The sequence below is a fragment of the Carex rostrata genome, chromosome 11, assembly GCF_964058835.1.
Source record: "Carex rostrata chromosome 11, lpCarRost1.2, whole genome shotgun sequence".
Lineage (NCBI taxonomy): Eukaryota > Viridiplantae > Streptophyta > Magnoliopsida > Poales > Cyperaceae > Carex > Carex rostrata.
The window spans coordinates 6558983-6582991 of record NC_135928.1 but is presented as its reverse complement, the minus strand read 5'-3'; the positions used below and the strand labels follow the sequence as shown (position 1 = coordinate 6582991).

Sequence of the window (24009 nt, the reverse complement as noted above, 5' to 3'; positions counted from 1 at the left end):
GAGATGTCTTCTAGACACTAGTGAAAAAACACACATGAGGATTGGCCTATTAGGAACAGACTTTTCAATTGTGCGATATTGATATATATCTGGATTGGACTTCATAAATGACCGATCTTGAAAGGAACTATTAGGGTCGGTTATCTATAAACAACCGATACTAAAAGCTCTGGACGAATCATGATCGGTTCTTTACAATAAACTGATCATGATTGTTCGTTATTAGTATCAATCGTTTAGAACAGGCGATCTTGATTGTTTTTAGGATCAGTTATTTGTTTAACCGACACTAATGGTACCCTGCATTAGGATCAGCTTTTATGTATAACCAATCATAATAGTGCCTACATTAGGATCAGCTTTCTATATAACCGATCCTAATAATGCCTAGGGTTCTTATTTTCATTTCGCACCTCTCGATTCTCTCATTTTCAACTTAGCGAAATTTAAACTCCGCCTCTCCCAATCTCTCTCTCATTCTCATTTTGCTCTCTCAACTCCTCCGTGTCTCTCCCTCTCATTCTCCGCTCTTTCACATATTGCTTTTCCTAACAGAGAGTGACTTGAAGGGACTACCTGGCTTCAAGGTGCTCTTGCACTTGTTTTCATTAGATCTGCTTGTAAATTGCACCAACCATTTTCCCATTTTGCAAGTTAGGCCCATTATTTATCTAATTTGCAACCTGGTCTTAGTTTCGTTTATTCTGGTGTTATTCAAAGTAAATATTTGATTTTTGGATTAAAAGTCAGGTAAGCTTAATTAAACCCAACTAGTATTGTTCCTTTTTCTCAGAACCAAACTCTAATTGCGGTTAGAGCTCCAACTCTTGAAGTCCCTGACCCTGACCAGGTTAGATTTGTCTTTTCTTCAAAATAAAATTAGTAAATTTGTATTTTCAAATCCTTGTTAATATTCTTAAAGTTTGTCTCTTAAATATAGCGTGGTGATGGTACATAGAGGAGATACAGATTTATTGTTAGAAGCAATGCAGGTCCAATACAAGTGCACCTTGTCAGGTTAGCATTCGTCTTTTTGAAAGAAAGATATTCAATTTCCCATGCTTAGTTTGAGCATATTTCATAATGCAATGACATCATTCATCTTGGTGTATTTTGAATTTAGTAAATTAGAAGAAGATTTCGGTGGTGCAACTGAAAATTCAATGGAATGCATGTCTTGGTTCAAACGGGCAAAGTGAAACTATTCCTTCAGGTGATGCAAATCCAGTAATTCTTATGAGCAACTTTTTTCTCTGGGATTTCTGCAATTTAAATATAAGTTTCACCCTATTTGTAAATAATAACAAATATATCTCATCTGCCAGAGGAACACGAGGTAGCTTTGGATATATTCAATAAACATGAAGTACTGATTCAAAAAAGTAAAATAATTTAGGATGTGATAATTTGTATAGGGCTGCTAATGAGTCGAGCCGACTCGCGAATCAATGAGTTGAGCGGCTCAATATTTCATAACGAATCAGACTCGAAACTAAAAAATGCCCTAACTCGACTCGGCTCACTTTTGAAAAAAAAAAGCTCGGCTCAGCTCGACTCATGTAAACACTTGGCTCGACTCGCGAGTCGGCTCGTGAGCCGGCTCATATTACATGTTAAAAAAATGATCATTTAATAATTTTAAAGAAATGAATGAAGTGGGATATATAGAGATATTCTTGTGACTTTAAATTACATGTTGAAAAATTTTGATTATTTTTTAAAGAAATGATCTAAAGAAATTTGAAAAAAAGATCATTTTTTAAAAATAATTTTAAAATGCTGGCTCATATTACATATTGAAAACTTTGAAATTTGAAAAAGGAAAAATTTGAAATTTGAACAAATTTGAAATCTGAAAAAAATTTGAAATCTGAAAAATTTGAAATCTGAAAAAATTTGAAATCTGAAAAAAATTTGAAATCTGAAAAAATTTGAAATCTGAAAAAATTTGAAATATGAAAAAATTTGAAATATGAAAAATTTTGAAATCTGAAAAATTTGAAATATGAAAAAATTTGAAATCTGAAAAATTTGAAATCTGAAAAAATTTGAAATTTGAAAAAAATTTGAAATCTGAAAAAAAATTGAAATCTGAAAAATTTTGAAATCTGAAAAATTTGAAAAATTTTGAAATCTGAAAAAATTTTGAAATCTGAAAAATTTTGAAATCTGAAAAATTTGAAATATGAAAAAAATTTGAAATTTGAAATTTGAAATTTTTTGAAAAAATAGTTAAGTGATCATTTCTTCAACATGTAATATGAGTCGGCTCGTGAGCTCACGAGCCGAGTCGAGCCAAGTGCATACATGAGCCGAGCCGAGTCGAGCCAAGTACTTACATGAGCCGAGTCGAGCTGAGCTTTTTCTATTAAAAGTGAGCCGAGTTAGAGCCGAATTATTTTGCTTCTCTCATTGAGCCGAGCCGAGTTTGAGTCGAACCTTAATCATTAGCAGCCCTAAATTTGTAATAATTTAGGAGTTTAATTCTTGGATATGGAGAATTTTACGTTCAGAATTTGAGATAAGTTTCTAAACAATTGTTGTAGATCTTGGAGTTAGGTTTTCAGGTATTAAATTTCATTTAGATCCGAATTAATATGAACGGTATATGATTAAAATACTAACAGTTGTCTGTCTGAAATTTAGAAGTCTCCTAGCTAAATTTTATTCTAGAGTGCTTATGAAATTTTATTCTAAAGTATTTATGAAATTTTAATTGGGCCATATAATTTTATACCTAAATAACGTGGCGTTACAAGTACAACAAGTTATACAAAATACAAGCGGCCGGCCCATCAATTAACGGTTTGTATATATATTATTTTCATTAGAATTGCGGACTCTAAATTTCAAATTCTACCAATATTGCCAACGATAATAATTAGTTTATTAGCTAATGCATGCAAAGGAATTTGACAAATTTGAAGGTAAATATCAAAACCTGGTGAAAATATTCCAGATGAGGAGACCCATAATTGATCCATTTTGTAGACAAATTTGCTTTTACTACTAATCAAAAAGCTCTTTTTTTTTGAGTGGTTAGCTAGTGGTTTGCTAAACCCGTTAGGGGTTGAACCCGTTTTGCCCGGCCCGTACCCGTTACCCGTGGTACCCGTACCCGTTGCCCGGGTACAAACGGGTAGACGGGTAGACGGGTACGGGTAATAAACGGACCGGACAACATAATTTTGAAAATAACCCGTTGTACCCGTACCCGTCTACCCGTCTACCCGCCAACCCGTACCCGCCTACCCGTACCCGTCTACCCGTACCCGTACCTGACCCGTTACAAAATTTGAATTTCAAAATTTTTTTGGCGGCACCCTATAGAATTCAGATCCAGTGCAATACCTGACTTTGTAGAATGAGATCTGAGTCATCAATTTTAATTTGGCATGAATCTCAAAACGGACCCCTATATCTAAACTCCATCTGGAATGTCTTTTAACTTGGCACGAATCTCAAAGCATAAAAATTCAGAAAAAAACAGAAAAGAAAAAAAAAAAAAAAAAAAACCCGCCCGTACCCGTCAACCCGCAACGGGTACGGGTAATAAACGGGTAGGGTAGTGGTTTTGGGAAAACTACCCGTCTACCCGTTGCGGGTTGTACCCGTACCCGTCCTACCCGTCTACCCGCCCTACCCGTTACCCCTAACGGGTTACCCGGAACGGGTCACGGGTAACCCGTTAGCAAACCACTATGGTTAGCAGGGGCTGCCAACCTTAACAAAAAAAAGAAAAGAAAAAGCTCTTTTTACTATGTGATTCCACGTTCCACGTACTCAATAAAGATTTTGACTTTATTTATAATTTTGTTTTGTGGTATCGTCTGGATATATATATAACTGCTTTATAGAATTATTATTTAACGGATTAATTTCCTTATTTATGCTCAAAACTGTTACTGAAACCAGGTGACCACATACTTAAAAACGATGTGAAGGAAATCAAGTTACTCAGATCCGAGAGAGCGGATGTTTGGTATAGCTAATAACTCGCATGTCTGATGTATCTGTGTTGGACATAAATTATTTCGATAATTCACAATTGAGTGCAGTCCATGGAATACCCAGAAAAATAGTGGCAAAAATAAACTTCCCCGGCCAAGTGACAGAAAATAAATTACAAAAGAAAAAAGAAAGAAAGAATAATTAAATCTACATGGAATTAACCACCGTCAAGATATTATAACATATGCTAATGACATGATACTGGCAATATCAGGAACTCCTGCCGTAATATTATTAGCAGGAAAACACAAAAAAAGGGAAGATTGAGAGCTATAACTAACATAAATAATACATAGGCTTGGCTTGCAACCCAACTGGGTACTTGTGCAAAGCCGTTAAAGATTTATTAATTTATAGTCACTTCAACCAGATGAGGAAATGTTCATATGGAAAAGTAAACTGAACACTTTAAGAATCCCATAAGTAATCAGCATAGCCAGCCATCCTCCGATCAAAACCCTAAGCGCACCCTTATAAGGCTTGGCACCACCGAGAAGTGCACCAATTGCACCGAAGGCAACCAACGCAAGACTACTCACTCCACAAACAACACCCAGCCTCGCTCCCCAAGATTTAATAAACGCCCCGGCAAGCAACGGTAGCAGCCCGCCAATTGAAAATGCCAAAGCTGATGCACCAGCAGCCAGTAACGGATTTGCTAATGGTTCCTTATCTTCTTCTCCATCTATCACTTCACCTTCCTTGATCAGAGTCTTTTCTATGTCGTACTGAGCGTAAACCGACACAAATTCACCGATGGCCATGCTACATGCACCAGCTACCAGACCAGCCAGGCCAGAGACCAGCATAGCCTTGGCAGCCGAGCTAGCTGCACCCACACCAATCATCAGGGAAGCGACGGATACAAGCCCGTCGTTGGCCCCTAGGACAGAGGCACGGAGCCACTGGGCCCGTTGCATGTAGTCAATGGTGTCATCGGATTTGCCGAGTTCAAGGTCTTTGTTTTGGTCGGGGGGCGTCGGGATTTGGGAAATTTCTGGTGATGGGGTTGTTGTGGGGACAATAGAGTTCATACGAAAAGACATAGTTGTTGTCTCTAGTGTTAGATCTTAGATTTCTTGAGAAGGAAATGAAGCAATCTGAGGGAAGAGAGAGGTTTGGGAGTATGGAGGGCACACGCCTAATAGTCCGGTATTTATGGACTCTGTATTTTGACTGGACCAGGCGATTTTTTTCAAAAATTAAATAAAGAATTTACAGGAGGATGCTTTTAGACTGGAAAAAAGGGGAAGAGAGAGGTTTGGGAGTATGGAGGGCACACGCCCAATAGTCCGGTATTTATGGACTCTGTATTTTGACTGGACCAGGCGATTTTTTTCAAAAATTAAATAAAGAATTTATAGGAGGATGCTTGTAGAGTGGAAAAAAGGTATTGTGCCGTGCCGTGGTTAACATATCGTGACTTTGGTCTCGTGCCGTGCCGTCGTTAACACACCGTGACTTTGGTCTCGTACTGTAGTGTGCTGTGACTAAAATATTGAGAGATGGTCACGGCACGTGAGTAACATCATAACTCGCGTGTCGTGTCCAAATGTAACTGGTTATGTTTCTCACGTTTAACTATTTTTTTGTCATAATTTAAGTTAGTTTATTCAAGATTTACCATTTAATTAAGATCTAACGGTCCTAATTATACGTGACTCGCATAATTACGTGTCGTGCCGTGATCGGATCTCTCGCGTGACGTGCCGTGTCAAATTTTCAAAAGCTGATCACAGCACGGAACATGCGAATCACAACACAGAACAGTCACACATACCGTACCATAATCATGACGTTCCATGACGGAGCCCGCCATGCCCATTTTTCCTACTCTAGATGGTTACTTCGGATTTTATTTTCTTTTGGGTTCCCATGTGACTCGGGCAAAACGACAAGGAATTCGGTTTTGAGGTTTGAGCCAGGGAGAAAATTAGTGGGGTAGGGCCTATGTTGGTAGTACATTTACTATTATAAATTTATACTTTATCTTTTAAAGGTGCGAAATAAATCTGCTACGATTCCAGCAAGAATTGTTTAATTGATTTTTTACCACCCAAAAAGAAATTCTTTAATTGATTTTTTTTCTGTATGCCGGACAAGATGAGCAATTAAAAATTACATTATTTTTCTTTTGCTGTGTCAAAAGTTGCAAAAAAGACAATGTTGGGTTCTCGTGACACCCTACATCGGCACATCGCACGAATTCACATCATCTAAGGTATCTCAAACTTTGAGTTAATATGTGAAAAATTCATATCGTTCAAAAAAAATTTATGTACAAATATCAAAGCAAAAATAATACTAATCCAGCATTCTGATTAGACATCAAAACAAATTTAATCTGATCTTAAATAAATTGAAATTTTGAGATATCTCAGAGGATATATATATAACGGACCAACATAGAACCTGTTTGTGGTCACCTTTTTTACATTATTTTTTCTGAGATTATCTTGAAAGCTGAACTTTTACCCCCCTTAACAAGTTAACATGCATGCATGGTTGTATAAATATGTTACTGCGACGTAATTTTGCATGTAAATACATTACTCGTAAGGTAGAAAGATTTCAAAGGCTTGAGTTCGTCGTTTAAAGCCAATCCGATAAATTTTTAAGTTGAGTTTACAAAGGAACTTGGTGAACTTAGAAACACTATAGTACTATCCAGAAATAAAATAATTTTGATGAAAAATTTCTAGTCAAGCAGAATAACTTTCATCATTGAAAATTTTAAGATCTTGAAAAAGTAATTGTCTTGACCATACCAAGCACATATTATTATTATTTTTTTAAAAGGCAAAATGTCCATTCCATTGATTGGAATATGGATAATTACACCATCACATTTGTTCCAAGACTAGAGTCAACCAAAAAAAGTAACGAAATAATATTCAGCAAGACATACATCATCTAAAGCTTAACATTTGCAATACTCCAAAAATAGACTAATGTTGCTAAAACTAAGCCACTAAGTAATGGGCTGAGGCTAACTATATCTAAATGACAAAATTGGAGTTTATTCTTTATAAGCATCTAGGTCATCTCAAGAGTAGCCCTATCCGAGCCAGCTACTGGTTGGTAAACGACCACCTCCATAGGCATGTACTGTGCTAATGGAATGACATCTTCAATCACAGGAAGCCACTCTCCAACCGCATCCTTGACTTTCTTCTTCAAATTGCCTGACAACTATCCACACAAGGTTTTAATGAGCAAAATTAATGATCTAGCAGTTTTAACATTATAATTAGTAAAGCAAACTTCATTTCTATGTTTTCAAATACTCAAACTAACTGCACTAAGAACAATCATGAACCCAGTTTTATTTTCAAAATCCAACGACTGAGCAAAATGTATTATATCATCTCATGTATGCCAATTTTTCATTACCCATTGACTTTTACCCAAATAAAACCAGATTTGCTATGCTAAAGTACATTTAATGAATAAATAATCAATGGATTCACGTTCAGAACATAAATGACAAGTTTGGTCTCCAACCCACCCTTTCAATGTAAGATTATCTTTGGTCAGAATTGTGTTATGAGATACTAACAACATAAACAATTTTATTTTTGGTGGAACCGGTAATTTCCACCAGAACATTGATTCTCTAGATTTAATCCCCCCAAAATTAAGAAGTGTGTAAATGGAGTGTGTTGAAAACTTCCTCGAAGCCTCCCATTTCCATTCAATGTAATCATGTGGAAGAGTGAAAGAGGTTGTACTGATAATGTGTAGTAGAGCCGTCCATTCATGATAATCTACTCCTAATTCTATTCTAAATCTAACTACCTGTCCTTGAGAGTGGATAATATGTATTTTGTTGTTTTGTATTTTAGGTTTTTATGTTGCTAGCTGCCTTCTTCAGAAGTTCTCAGTTTTTTTTTTCTCTTTTTCTATTTGTGTGAGAAAACAATAACACTCTAACCCTATTTAGTTTTTTTTTTAATGTTAGAATTGTTGTTAGTCAAAATTAATGCAATATTCCTCCTAGAGCAGGTCTTCAATGTCCACTTTTTTTCAGAAACGGAATTTATAATATCTGATATAATGGAACAAATTTTATGATGGTATATAATTCTATAAATATTTAAAATTATGATATATTTTTATAATTTTATTCTTGAAAAATTATAGCAAACAATATATATTTTTGAAAATTTTATGGACAAGGGATGGCGAGTGTCCCACACTGACCGTCATGCGGCTCTAATCCTTTCTTTTCCGAATTAATGTCTAAAAAATTAGCATGTACTAGTTCTTAAAGGATGAACTAAATTCATAAACTTTCTATATTTGACAAGCAAATAATGTATCCCAAAAATTAATGTAATTTTTTAATTTCATTTCATCATAAATCAAAAGGACAAAAATGTGATTAAAAGATAATTTTTACTTATTAATTAATTTTACGTTCTTACGAACTCGTAAAATTATGATTTTTCTATTTATGTGCTTGCATTTAGATGAAGGAAAATAGAAATTTGATATCAAAAAAAGTAAAAGTAACAACAAATAACAACATATTGACGCAAACTCAATCTTTATTTTCTAGCTCCGCCTCTGTATTAATGCAAACTCAATACATTCTTGTCTCTTGACTGCTTTGAAAACAAAGTAGCCAATTTTCTTCATTAATTTGTTTATTTAAAATAATAACTAAACCTCGAAACTTCTAATTGAATTGCTAAATTAATGTGACATTGATATTTTAAAATCCCTATTAAAAGGTAGGCGCGTGGCCGCCACGCGAAGTATCTACCATCGAGGAACCGTTATCGAAACAACCAGCGAATAATACCAAACAAATGCGTCACTAGAGAGTACGTAAAGCACGTCTCCATTCCATCAATTAGTTATAAAACGACATCCTTGACGTGGCTGTGAATATGGCCCCATAGGTATTAAAATTGTCGTTTGTGAAATAAAATTAAGAATAATTATTTCAATCACCACACTCCATTACCTACATTATACACCCATCTCTTAAACAGATTTTAACTTCCCATAAACTAACTTAACTAACTAATTTAATTAAATTTATTCAAAACACTAGTATAAATACTTGGAATATAATAAATTAATACTTGCAAATTAAGATATTAATACTTGCATGTATAACTATATGGAGAGACCACTCAAACTACATGGGGAGAAGAATCATACACGTTTTTAGAGGTGGTTTTTTTCTTTCTTTTTTTCAATATCTTTTACATTTCTCATGTTCTATGAGTAATTTTTCGAATTTAAAACCACGAATGTATTCTACGCAATTTTATCTTTCAAATGAGATCCATGATGACGTACTTTCGGATTCATCGTCACACAAGTATTTATATCTCATTGTGCAAGTATTTATACCGCATCGTACAAGTATTTATACCTATACTTCTAAGTATTTATCCCCAATCGTGGACCCCGCATCTCCGCATCATATTTCCCTAATCGTCCATGCGTCAACCTTTCTCTAACAAAAAAAGTTGACCACATAGGTATAAATACTTTAGTGCATAGATATAAATACTTATAATACTTGATATTAATACTTTTAAATGTCAGCAGTGTCATATGTGAAAAATACTATGTATAAATACTTAAATGACGAGGTATAAATACTTGTGTGATGACGAGCTCGAAAGTATGTCATTATGGATCTCATTTGAAAGATAAAATTGTGTAGAAGACGTTCGTGATTTTAGATTCGCAAAATTCCTTATAAATCATGAGAAATGTGGACGAGATTGAACAAATAAAATTGGGGGGATAATGAGGGGATGAGAGTGCGGGTACTCATATCATCTCCCTAAAATTAAGTAGCAGTTGTCTGAAATGAGAGCATCTTTTTGACTTTTTGGTAATTGTGTATGGCAGTAATTAATATAATAGTGACTGCTTCAGATCAGGGCTTTGCTAAGCATACATAATTTTTTTATTGGTTATTAATAAAGGAGGAGTCTAAATCTGTAGTTTGTGCCTCTTGTTTTTACTTAATAAAAGACATCACTTTCTCAAGAAGCAATAAAAATATTTAACATAATTCTTCTTATTTCTAAAAATACCAAGGGGGCAAAAATTTAAGAAATTATTTGTATATATATATTCTTTTACTATTCTCTAGAAGCTTCTTCATTTTAATGATAATAAATTCTTGTCCGTGTTGCTAGGCTTGATTCTGTACACATCCAAATTCGATCAAATCATAAAATGTAGAAGCTTTTGATCGCAATAATATTTATCTAATTTTCAGTATGGTCCTGCTCCTGCAGGTGGGACCCAGTATGATAAGAGCTCACTTTAAACCTAATTAGAACCCAAAATCCTAGTGTGAACCTCTAATCTGCACTACCGACAGGAATTATAATATGCCATGCAGATACTATATGCACTCACACATTCTTTTTTTAAGATCAAGAAATCAAAGGTCTTTAATTGACACGATTATGGTATAAATATAACAGCAGAAGGCATCTAAAAAAATGCACAATTGAATGTGTAGACTATCACCGAAAGCAAAGGAAACACAGAAAAACAATTAAAGATAACAGAAAAATTGAAGCATAGATGGAAAAGGAATTAATGTGGGCCCTGGTAATCATCTTGACGCTCAAAGTTTCTGTAAATTAAGATTTTAAGTGTTAATTTAATGATGAATTTAAGATAGAATTCTAGAATGATGTCATGTACCCATCAATGTAGACAAAAGTGAAATATTCCGTTCCCATGAACACAGAATAAATCATTCTACTAAAGAATAATATTGTTCGTTAAAAACAAATTAAATAATATATATATATATATATAGAGGTTGGCTAAGATCAAAGTGGTAGTTCCTGAGCTTTGGTGTTATCAATTCGTTTTTTCATTTTCATAGTTCAAAACGTCGATCCGAACCGTTCAAGTTGTTCTCCATATTAAATTGTGCTTGGAGACCAAATTTTACATTTTTCTGAATTTTTTTACTATTTATTATGCCACTTTGAAAATCGCTGATCCAATGGTGGCTTAACAAAACAGTAAAATCAGAAGCCACCGTTGAATCAGCTGCTTTCAAAGTGGCTTAATAAATAGTAAAAAAAATTCAGAAAAATGTAAAATTTGGTCTCCAAGTACAATTTAATATGGAGAACAACTTGAACGGTTCGGATCGACGTTTTGAACTTTAAAAATTAAAAAACGAATTGGTAGCACCAAAACTCAGGAACTACCACTTTGATCTTAGCCAACCCCCCCCCCCCCCCTCTCTCTCTCTCTATATATATATATATGGTTCAGCCTGATGAACCATCGTGCAACTTATGTATAGAAACCAAGATATGCATTAAGCAAGTCATGATGATTCAAAGGTAAATGATTTGATGGTCATTAATTATTGCTCAATCTTATGCCGAAAATATGGTAATGAAAAATTATAGAATTGTCATACACTTCAGAAAAAAAGAACTCATTAATATTATGTAAAAAAAATATTACTTACGTCATATTGCTGTAAATCTTCTTATGTGGAGAATTAATATATACTAAGGTCTAACAGACATTAGATTTTGTCAGATATAGAGTAGTATATTTTTTCTACATATTTGCCGAAAATATATTGAAATATTGGAGTTATTTAAGTATCCATTCCTATATAACCTCCATCTGGTTTTGGCCTTAAACAGAAAAAAAAAAGTGCTATGACTGAGTATGTAATAGTCAAGTGTGTTTTAAGAAGGTTTAGACTTTACGGAGAAAAAAAGTGTTGAAGTTGAAAACAGTATGTGTTTATTTTTGTTTAAATTAAGTGTCATATTGTAATAGTTAAGTATGTGTATTAATAGTTTTGAATAATGACAACTATATAAATTTACATAGATTTAATTTGACATAATGTGATAGATACAATAATTGTATTTAAACTGAACAAGATAAATTTGGATTATATAAAATAAATGCGCATTTTAAGATGCTTTTTTTTTGGTAAAAGTGAAAATATTCCAACAGTTTCATTGCGAAACTACAAAGTTCATACAAAATTAGTGCAAAGCATCGAATATAGACCCAACTAGTGGAACCTCAACCACTAGGAACTACCATCCACAAAACACAAAACATAAGAACATAAAATGCCCTAAGATATATACAAAATTAACATAAGAGCAAAACATCACAAGAAAATTCACTAAATGTCACTAATATCACTAATATCACTCAAAAGGGACGATCCTTCGAAACCAAGAGAAGGGTCCATGTCTGAATCCAACCGAGGACTGGATCTGTCCTGTGAGTCCAGGTGGTAGAACTATCATAGTGCTTATCTGAGGCAAAGAAGAAACATCAAAAGACAAAATTAATGATAACTTGAAATAAGAATTATCTAAACGGGCTTTACACCAATATGATGTCATAGCAATAATAGAAGATGCCACATAACTAATAGATGATACTTGGGTATTTTGGAAACAAATTTTATTTCTAGTTAACCAAACAATCCACAAAGTAGCTGTCCTAATTAATTCAACCAATAATGCATCCTTTAATGGTATCCAATACTCAAAATTTCATAGATCAGATACATGCGTGCAATTATAAACAAAATTATTATGATTACCAATCCAAGACCACAAAGTAGAAATAAAAGGACAAGTAACAAATAGATGATCTACAGTCTCCGGGGCACTACAAAATACACAATATACATTGCCTTGCCAATCTCTATTTAGTAAATTGCATTTAGTAATAATTTTATCCTGCTGAAGCAACCAAACAAAAACTTTGATCTTAAGAGGAATCTTTGCTTTCCAGATATTATTAAAAATATTATTAAGAATACCCCTACATGATAACCATTTATAAAGAGAGTTAACAGTAAAAGAACCCGTAGAAGTCCATCTCCAGTAAACTCTATCTGGCTGATTTGGATTTAAAGAGTGATAAGGGAAGAGCCCCAATAGTTGATTCCATTCTAAAATGATAATCCCCGTTAATGGCCTATTAAATTGCAAAATAAATGGAAAATTAGAGAACACGACAGATACAGTAATAGATGGATTAGATGCAGCTCGAAAGAAATTAGGGAATACACAATATAAAGAGCAATTACCATGCCATCTGTCTAACCAAAAGGAAGTATCACTACCATTACCTACAATCCTATTAATGCCCAAATTAAATATTTCAGTAAAATCCAAAATACCACTCCAAAACGAAAAAAAATCTAGTAGAAGCAAAACCACACTTTAAGATGCGTTAGAATGGCGTGAAATGCAAGAACCTGATTATAACATGAACCTGTTATTCCGATCTAGATATTATTATCTGATAATTGTAAATCTATATATAATAAGATGAATAGCTTCTCTAAAACCATCCTTTGTTAAGTCCAACAGGAATTATAATTAGGGACTGAAATAAAAGAAGCATTTGATCTTAATTTAGATACTTAATTAGGACTGTCAGAAACACTATCCAACTTGAAGTACCATGCAGCAAATTATTTAAGGGACTCTAATTTACAATTTAATAAATTGATATGTAGAGATGAAGAGAAATTTTCATTCCTTCTATTTATTCGATTGGGGAAGGTTGGACTTGATAATTCTAAGGGCAGACGTAAATATATATCATTCTCAAATCCTATTTGATTTCTTTGGGGACTAAAAAACCTTGTTCATCATAATTTTTTATTGGAAATGCAATTTCTTTGACGATCGGTATATATATTTGTTTTACAATGCCAGCTCCAGCCTCCAAGCCGTTGGTGGGAGTGTGGCCGCCACACGAAATAAAATAGGTATTGACTCTACAAGCCGGTATTCAAAGTTGCATTAAAGAAACGGACACGAGAATTGTGCTTTGTTAAAAACACGCCACAATCTATATGAATAGTCTTCTTTTTCTATATTTTGTGATGTAACTCTCGTTAATTAGGAAAATAATTAGTTATTATTTTATCAGCCAAGATTCTCAGTACGTAATAGCTCACAAATTTAAATTTTGATTAGACGATTGTTATGAATATTTAAATTAAAAAAATTTAAGTTTCATTTTTATCATTAAAAAAAACATGCTAATAGGAGCTTAAGGTATATATTGACAAATGTAAAGGAGGGTTAAAATGCACTATCTTTTTGTGCTCCTAAAAAGCAATAATACTCTTCATCACAACCTCGCGCAAACTATCAGAGCATGGCAAGTCGGTCCCCTCCGCGTTCGACGCCGCCTCCTCGGTGGTCTCCTCGATCCCCCCGTGGTGAGCAGTGCATGGTTACCAGCAGTCATGGATCCGCTCCAGCGCCTGGTCCGTACGGATCGCCGATCTAGCCTTGACAATAACACTTGACTCGTACGAGGAAGGATTGCTGGAAAATGCTATTCAAACTGGTCGTGCTGTCTATGCCTCGGCTGATCTAAGAAACGACAGTCAGGTCATCAAAGGTGACATCTTTGTTTAATTGTCAGATGAATTATGTTTTGTCTGTTGATTTTTTTTTTTTTTTTTTGCTTTCAAACATTCCCGTAGGCTACCAGTAAACTAGTTACATTGGATATAGATTACAGGTTTTCATTGCTCTATCCTATTACTCTCAACCAATTTTTGAGCTAAACTAAAGAAAAGGAAAAAAGAGGGAAGGTTGTGCCCATGTAACTCCAAGCAGGTCCTTCCTGTCTTCCATTCTTTGCCAGTGCATCTGCCTGTTCATTAAAGCATCTACTGACATAGATTAATCCAAAATTTTTGTTCATCTGTTGATGTCCCTGTGTTGCAGCAGCCATGCTGGGATTAATTTCACTGCTGTGTAGTACCAGTACCAGTACCAGTACCACGAAACTGCTCAGACATGTTATTTTTAACTTTGAAAATATGACCTTGATTACCTTTTGTTCCTGAATTGAAACAGCTAGCACCTAGTAGAGGTTGGTTGTTGCTGGTAGTCTAGTACCAAAGCTGAAGTAATTAGCGCATAAAAGGACACCTCTCTTGATTATGATTGTCGTATTCTGATGCGTTTTCTTCATTATTATCCATCTTATCAGAAGAAGAATTTATGAGCAATTATCTATACTCAATTTTTATGTACCTGTGTTGATTTTTTTTTATTTCTTATTAAGTAGTGGTTGTAGTTTCTACAATGTACTTGCAATTGTGATTATATTTGTAATTTGTATTATGAAGTTATTCGTGACTAGATGTGTTACTAGATTTTGCACTTAATTTAACTCTAGATTTTGCTTTCATGTTTGAAATTATAAAATTAATATGTTTAGTATTTCAAAGCTTAACATTTTGCACTTAAATTAAGTATCTTAGGTATGAATACTTATATTACGATGTATAAATATTTGTTCGACGTGGTATGAATACTTGGCATATTGCGTATTAATATAATCAATACCTTCAAACCTCATCTGATGTCATAAAAAAATTGATAAAATATGTTAGATACAAACACCTTATAAATGAACTATTCACACTTGCATAACGATGTATGAATACTTGATATTATTACTTATAAACGTCATCCAATACTATATTGAAAAAAATTAATTTAATATATTAGATACAAACACCTTATAAATGAATCATTCACACTTGCATGACGATGTATGAATACTTGATAGAATATGTTAGATTCAAACACATGAGACATGAACTATTCACACTTACATTAAGAGGTATGAATACTTACAATATTTTATATTAATACTTTCAGACATCATCCAGTGTTATTTGAAAAAAAAAATTAAAATTTTATAAAATTTGTTAGGTATGAATACTTGATATATTATATATTATTACTTACGCGTATAGGTATCCATATTTGCGCGCATCAGTTATAAAATCTATCAAATATTAGGCGGTCTCCCAAATAGTTAGTAGTCCCCAAATTAATGAGCGATCTCCTCACTTTTAAAAATTACGTAGAAGATGTTCGTGATTTTAGATTCACATAATTCCTCACAAATCGTCAGAAATATGAGCGAGATTAGAGAGAGAGAGCAAAAACTCACCTCTCAAAACTTATAAAAGATTGGTGTGTTATGAGAGAGAAAAAACGAAGTTGATATGTCCATTTTTGTAAAAAAAAAAATTGGCATCTTAGATATGAATACTTGCATTACGAGGTATGAATACTTGCACTACGTGGTATGAATACTTGCGTGACCAACAACCTGAAAGTATGTCATTATGGATCTTATTTGAAAGAGAAAATTGCGTAGAAGACGTTTGCGGTTTTAGATTTGCAAAATTTCTCACATATCGTCAAAAATATTAGCGAGATTGAATGAAAAAAAAATAAAACCACATCTAAAAACGTGTAAAAGATGGGTGTGATGATATATCCAGATTTCTTTTCGAAACACTTGGTATCTTAGATATGAATACTTGATATATTATATATTAACACTTGCGCGCATAAGTATCCATATTTACGCGCGACAGTTGTAAAATATATGAAATATTAGTTGGTCCCCCAAGTAGTTAGTGGTCCCCCAGGTAGTTAATGAATGGGGGAAATGAAGTGGGGGATAGTTAGTTGATCCCTTTTAATTAATCCTCCTCACAAATGTATTATGTATCAATAAACTAAGAGGATCTGTATATGCGATTGAACCATATATATACCCTTATAACATAGGATTAAAGTTTGAGTTTAATTAAAACTTTAAAAAACAAATTATGCAAAGCATGTACTTGCATAAAAAATTCAGTATGATTGAATCTAAGAACTTAAAAAACTACTTTAAAATTATTAGCTTTGGTTAATGTTTTTAAGTGCGTCTTGAGTCTTGACTACATGTCCATAAATCCAAGCAGCAACAGGTGGGGATTTAGAATTCAAAAGGTTATTTTAAAATATTTTTTTCAAATTCTTCAATTAACGGTTTGTATGTTATTTTTATTCGAATTGCGGACTCTAAATTTCAAATTCTACCAATATATTGCCAACGATAATTAATTAGTTTATTAGCTAATGCATGCAAAAGAAACTGAGAAATTTGAAGGTAAATATCAAAACCTGGTGAAAATATTCCAGAGGAGGTTGGTTATGATCACCCAGGGGAAAATTCATCCATTTTGTAGATAAATTTGCTTTTACTACTAATAAAAAGGGAAAATTTCCTCCATGCCACCTCAAAACTTGAAAAATACCAAATTGCCACTCCAAAACCTAAAATTACTTATTTGCCACTCTAAAATCATCAAAATTATCAAAATGCCCCATTTATACATCTAATATACATAATTGATTAAATTTATTCTGAAAAGTGTTGTATAAAAAACGTATTTTCATATTTCCTATTTTGCCCTTCAATTCATCTGATAAAATTTGAAATGGAGAACTCCAATTCCTTCAGATCCGACCCCTTCGCCTCCTTCGCCTTCGCTACGCCTCTCTTTAACCATCCCGTCTCCTCCTGCTCCTCTCATCCACCCCTCTCTTCCTTGCCCTCGGTGCTTGAAATCGAGACAGATTCTCCTCCGTCGCAGCTTGAAATTGAGACAGAAGTTGCGATCTCCACTTAGATTGTCAACTTTCTTAAATTGTCAACTTAGTAGTATGTAAGAACAAATATTCAAATGCCAAGTTCTTAGATGCAGGTACAAATACACTCAGATTGTTGAATAATACTGATTGTTGCTCCATAACTATGATTATATTGAGGCTGTAATTTTGTGCTTTCTTTTCGCAGATTCGTGCTGCATTTAGAACTGACGAGATCAGGAGAACACCTCCAACTCCACAAGATGAGATGCGTGCAGGGATGAACTATTTCCATGAGACAATATGGAAGGGATTGTGCCACCAGTGATTGTGAATTGGTCAGGCGTACCAGTGATTGTGCCATCATCCAAGGACTTGTACCAGTGGCCGTACCAATAGTCTAGAACTCATACCGGTACACTGAGTCGTACTGCCGCGACTCTTATAAATAAATTAAGTTTTTAAGCTTCTGTTTCTGTTTTTGTTTGTTTGTTTTTTGTTCTTTGTTGTTTAATTTTAGGATTTTCATGCCTTTTTGTCTTTAGCTCATCTGTTTGAGCTTTTTCATTCTTTTACCGTTACAAAACTCTTGTAATCTTTTACCATTATCAATGGAATTAAATGTGGACTTGACTCACATTTTTTCTCAAAAAAATTTGAATATTATGGCTTGATTATGTATGTCAATGCTTGATTGTTCAACTTATTTTTATGTTTTAGCTTATTTTTTTATCAAATAATTCTCTTTGATAAGTTTTAAAGGATGAAATATAAGATCTCTTATTGGAACATAATTTAACACACAATGCCAAGAGGTGCATAATAATAAACCGTCATTTTAACCAAGATTTATTATGCTTGAGAAGTTGAATATGCGGGGAACAGTGAAGTACAATTAAACACATGGTACTTACTACACAGAATATCATTCAATTACATTCGGTAGCTGATCAGAAATTAAACAGTATCTTACTACACAGAGAACATAAATATAAATCCCTAAAAACATTAAAGAAACATGATATAAATCCTCGCGTTGGATTGGGTCTGGGTCCGGGGCGTGCAGGGTGGAGAGCGACGAGGTGGATCGGCGGGGTGAGCGGATCGCGCTAGGCATGCTTGTTGTTTTCTGTAACTAGCGAGTGAGAGAGAGAGAGAGACTCCGATGGAAACAGAAGAGAAGAGAAGAGAGAATGAAAGGGAGAAAGGTGCTAGGGATTACGGGAGGAAGACAGGGAAGGGGACTGGAGTTCTCCATTTCAAATTTTATCAGATGAATTGAAGGGCAAAATAGGAAATATGAAAATACGTTTTTTATACAACACTTTTCAGAATAAATTTAATCAATTATGTATATTAGATGTATAAATGGGGCATTTTGATAATTTTATTGATTTTAGGGTGGCAAATAAGTAATTTTAGGTTTTGGGGTGGCAATTTGGTATTTTTCAAGTTTTGAGGTGGCATGGAGGAAATTTTCCCTAATAAAAAAGCTCTTTTTACTATGTGATTCCAAGTTCTACTCAATAAAGATTTTGACTTTATTTATAATTTTGTTTTGGTATCCTCTGCATATATATATAACTGCTTTATAGAATTATTCTTTAGCGGATTTCCTTGATTCCCCCAAAGTATTTATAGTGTCAAGAAAATTCAAATTAATTAGCCTCTTTCCTTTATGCTGAAAACTGTTACTGAAACCAGGTGATCACATGCTTAAAAACGATGTGAAGGAAATCAAGTTACTCAGATCCGAGAGAGCGGTCCTCTTGTTTGGTATAGCTAATAACTTGCACGTATTATGTATCTGCATGTGTTGGCCATAAATATTTCGATAATTCACAATTTGTAACGCTTCTGAATTCGGGTATATTTTAAATTTAGAATCCAATTTGAATCAAAATAAAAATAAGAATAATATATATAGTTCAGAAAATAAATAGCAAAACGTTTTATTAATTTACATGAAAGTTATATCTAAATTCTGCATATAAATTTTAATTATGCATTTCTTAGCCCAATTAGTAAGCCCAAATTAGAAATATGCAATCCTAAGTTTAGCCCAGATCCAATAATATAACCAACCAAAGTCTCTCCTCTCTTCTCATTCCCAATTGTTTCCTTTTCAATTATTCCTGTAAGTCTTTCTCTTTCTCTTTCTCTCTTCTTGGCCGCCCCCCCCCCCATCTCTTTTTGGATGCCGCCGGCCCTCCCTCTCTCTTGTTCTCCCTTGTGCCGCCGCCCCCCTTCTCTCCCTTGGCTGCTGACCCGCTGACCCGAGCCCCACCCTTGGCCGCTGACCCGATCAACCCCAAGGCCGCCAGCCCCCTAGGCCGACAGCCCCCTGGCCGAACCCCTCCCTCTCTCTCTTCTTCCCCTTGCCGCTGCCGCCGGCCACTACCCTAGCCGGACCCCTGCTGGCCGAACCACAGCCCTAGACCCGAACCCAAACCCTAGACCCGAACCCATTAACCCTAGACCCGAACCCATTAACCCTAGACCCGAAACCCATTAACCCTGCTAGCGGAACCGCCGATTTAATATACGGGGTAAGGAAACCAAAACCTAAACCCAATAACCCAATATCCGAACCGAACCCCTTCCCTCTTTAAAGTCAATCAAATTAGTACGAGGGTCAAGGTTAATACCAATTTAATAATACCAAATTGAATTGTGGGGGAAACTGAATTGAGGGTTTTAATTATGTATAAATTCTTTGGATTTAAAACAGAAATAAGAAGTTAATTAAGCGTTTAAAACTTAGGAGCAAACCGCGTGAATTTAGGAGACGCTGAGAATACGCGAGATCCTGACAACCGCTCAAACGAAGGCACTGAAAATACAGGTGCGGGTTCCTGGTCTTTTTACAAATAATACAAAAAATGCATGGATTGAGGTAAGTAGTCCTTTTCCTTAATCTGGTGGATAAACTGCATGTTGTGAATGTCGAACAATCGTTTGAATTTGTGTAGAATTGCATGATAGGAACTCTTGATGCATGAAATTGAATTGATAGGAATTGAATTTTGAATTTGAGAATGGGGAACTTGAATGAATCGTTTTAAATTGGGGCCGTCCGTGTGAGGCGGCTCTGCATGTGTTTTTGAAAAGCGGGCTGTCCATGTGTGGCAGCCCAGTGTGTGAACAGGACAGAACAGAACAGAACAGAACAGAACGGGTCGCCAAATTCGCGGCGGTTCGCCGGATGGGTCCCCGAAATGGCCCATCTAGAGTGTGATAATCGGGTCGTCCTTGCGTGGCGATTCACCGGGTTTTCATGTACGGGCATGGATTCCCAGAGTGTGGAATTTTAAAACCTTTTGAAATGAGTTAAAAAGGGGCGGGAATAAAAACTGGTTATTTTAAAGTGATTTGCATATCCGAATTGATAGGGACATGGGGAAAAATTCAAAAACCTTCTTTTTATGTTATTTGGGGAATTAAATGCATTGATTTGTAAAAGCACCGGGCTGGAACTAAATCCCGCACTGAGAGTTAGTTCGATCTCTCACCGTACCACCTGTTATGTGGGTTCCAGGAAACGAAGAAGAAAGCATGGAGGAAGGCCGCGGGTGAGGAAATTAGCAGAAGTTGTTAAGATAGCCACTCTCTGTTTATTTTATATTTGTATGAACAATATATTGTGTGGACATGGCAGTGACTGTTTGACTAGCCATGTCTGACATATTGTCCCTTTTCTGTTTGTTTGTGAACTCCATTTATTTTTAAATAAAGTGGCTTGTTGAATGTTTTTATTGATGATGTATGTGATGTGCTTAACGCCTAGCGCATAAATGCGCGGCGGGTTGTCCGGGGGTGTGACACAATTTGACTGCAGTTCATGGAATCCTGGTTTAAGCTACGCACTGCTGGAATACCAAGAAAAATAGTGGCAAATATAAACTTCCCCGGCTAAGTGACAGAAAATATATAAATTACAAGAAAAAAAGAAGCAAGGATTATTAAATCTACATGGAATTAACCACCGTCAAGATATTATTACACATGCTAATGACATGATACCATAGTTCGTAAAATCGGCCGATTCCGATTCAAATCGGCCGATTCAACTCGGAATCAGACTGGACCGATCCGATTTTTGCCCGATTCTCAAGTTGGTGCGATTCTTTTCAAAAAAAGCGGATGAACAGTGAAAAAATCGGCCGATTTTCCGATTTTTTGTCCGATTTACGCCGATTTGAACCGATTCAAACGATTTAAAGCAAAAAAATTTCAATTTGACTAACCTCTGTGCCGATTCAGAGAAAATCGCGCCATTTGAATCCACCTCTATGTCGATTCAGAGAAGAAGAAGGCAGCCCGAAAGGGGGAGAAGGCGCGCAGGAGGAGAAGGTAGCCCGAAAGGGGGAGAAGGCACTGAAGACGCGCCATTTGAGCTTGATTTTTCGAACCATGGAGAACTGAGAAGGCGCTGATTTTTGCCACCGTGGTGAGAAGGGGGGGATCCGGAGAAGAACACCGAAGTCGTGCAGGAGGAGAAGAACACCGTGCACCGAAGACTTGATTTTTCGAAAGGCGTTGATTTTTGCCACCATGGTGAGAAGGGGGAGAAGAACACCAAGTCGTGCAGGAGGAGAAGATGAACACCGAAGAAGTGCTAATATTTGGCACTTTTTTAAATAGGCCCTTGATGTTTTTCTTATTCAGAACTTAATATGTATATATCTTTTTTTTAGTGAAAGGCCCTCATTCTTTTTTTTTTTAATGAAAGGCCCTCAGCAGTAGCATGACTAGTGTTCAATTTGTTTTTTCTTGCATGTGATGCTCATTACATTATGCATGTGACTTACTAGAGTTCTTCTGATGAAAATTTAGTGAGTATTAACAATAAAAACAAATACATTATTAACTCACTATCAGCAAGGCATCGAAATATTAATTCTTATGATGGCATGTATGGGACCTCAGAGTTTAGTGGAGGATATCATTCAAGCTCATTTACGTATGGAGTACAACCAGACTACAATTCAAGTAGTAATTCAGAATTTTCTAGCACATACAATCCATATGTTGGATATGAGGATGCTAATAATTCTTCATTTTTTGGCCCTGTACAACAATATCCCTATTCGTTTTTTAATACAGAGGACGATGAGATGATCCAGCCAGCTCGGCATAGCTTCTGGCAATAAAAATATGTTATATTTGTAATGTTTGTAATACATTAAATAATTAGTGGATTATATGAGTGTAATATTATCTTAATTAACATAGTTTTTTTATAAAAAAATTTTATCAATTTTTTCCTATTTTTTGGCTACAAAACAAGGCTTCTGCCAAAAAAACCCGATTTACCGATCCGATTTTCCGATTCCGGCCGATTTATCCGATTTTAACTAGGCGGTCAAAAATCCAATTCCGATTCCGATTCCGATTCCGATTTTCTGAACCATGCATGATACTACACTTATCAGGCACTCCTGCCGTATATATTATTAGCAGGAAAAAAAGAAAAAGAAAAATAGAGAGCTATATATAACTAACATAAATAATACATAGGCTTGGCTTGCAACCCAACTAGGCACTTATAGCCGTTAATAATTTATAGTCACTTTAAACAGATGAGGAAATATTCACATGGAAAAGTAAACTGAACACTTTGAGAATCCCATAAGTAATCAGCATAGCCAGCCATCCTCCGATCAAAACCCTAAGCACACCCTTATACGGCTTGGCACCACCGAGAAGTGCACCAATTGCACCAAACACAACCAATGCAAGACTACTCACTCCACAAACAACACCCAGCCTCGCTCCCCAAGATTTAATAAACGCCCCGGCAAGCAACGGTAGCAGCCCGCCAATTGAAAATGCTAAAGCTGATGCACCAGCAGCCTGTAACGGATTTGCTAATGGTTCCTTATCTTCTTCTCCATCTATCACTTCGCCTTCCTTGATCAGAGTTTTTTCTATGTCGTACTGAGCGTAAACTGACACAAATTCACCGATGGCCATGCTACATGCACCAGCTACCAGACCAGCCAGGCCAGAGACTAGCATAGCCTTGGCAGCCGAGCTAGCTGCACCAACACCAATCATCAGGGAAGCGACGGATACAAGCCCATCGATGGCCCCTAGGACAGAGGCACGAAGCCACTGGGCCCGTTGCATGTAGTCGATTGTGTCATCGGATTTGCCGAGTTCAAGGTCTTTGTTTTGGTTGGGGGGCGTCGGGATTTGGGAAATTTCTGGTGATGGGGTTCTTGTGGGGACAACAGAGTTCATACGAGAAGACATAGTTGCTGTCTCTAGTGTTAGATCTTAGATTACTTAAGAAGGAAATGAAGTAATCTGAGGGGAGAGAGATTTGGGAGTATGGAGGGCACACGCCTAATGGTCCGGTATTTATGGACTCTTTATTTTGACTGGACCAGGCGATTTTTTTCAAAAATTAAATGAAGAAATTATAGGAGGATGGTTGTAGCAACAAATCAAACCGAATCAAGCTTACTCTAGTTTTAATTTGAGTTTGAATAAAATTCGAATTGAACCTGGATTTGATTTA

The 24009-nt window shown here is 35.4% G+C and overlaps 1 protein-coding gene, 1 long non-coding RNA gene and 1 pseudogene across 2 annotated transcripts; 1 reads left to right on the top strand and 2 right to left on the bottom strand.

The window, feature by feature from the left end:
• Window positions 1-538: 538 nt before the first annotated feature.
• On the top strand, window positions 539-1294 carry LOC144561495 (uncharacterized). Its single transcript, XR_013513864.1, has 3 exons — window positions 539-850; window positions 941-1017; window positions 1124-1294. It is a non-coding gene; the product is annotated as an uncharacterized LOC144561495 (long non-coding RNA).
• Window positions 1295-4358: 3064 nt separating this feature from the next.
• On the bottom strand, window positions 4359-5229 carry LOC144561831 (vacuolar iron transporter homolog 2-like). Its single transcript, XM_078310930.1, has one exon. The coding sequence runs from the start codon at window positions 5055-5057 to the stop codon at window positions 4374-4376; it is 684 nt and encodes a 227-aa protein (XP_078167056.1). The 5' UTR covers window positions 5058-5229; the 3' UTR covers window positions 4359-4373.
• A 17689-nt stretch (window positions 5230-22918) lies between these two features.
• LOC144562120 (vacuolar iron transporter homolog 2 pseudogene) lies at window positions 22919-23919 on the bottom strand (annotated as a pseudogene).
• Window positions 23920-24009: the final 90 nt, after the last annotated feature.

Coding starts and splice junctions, on each gene's coding strand:
- LOC144561831 (XM_078310930.1), bottom strand. CDS start 5,057: ATGTCTTTTCGTATGAACTCTATTGTCCCCACAACAACCCCATCACCA.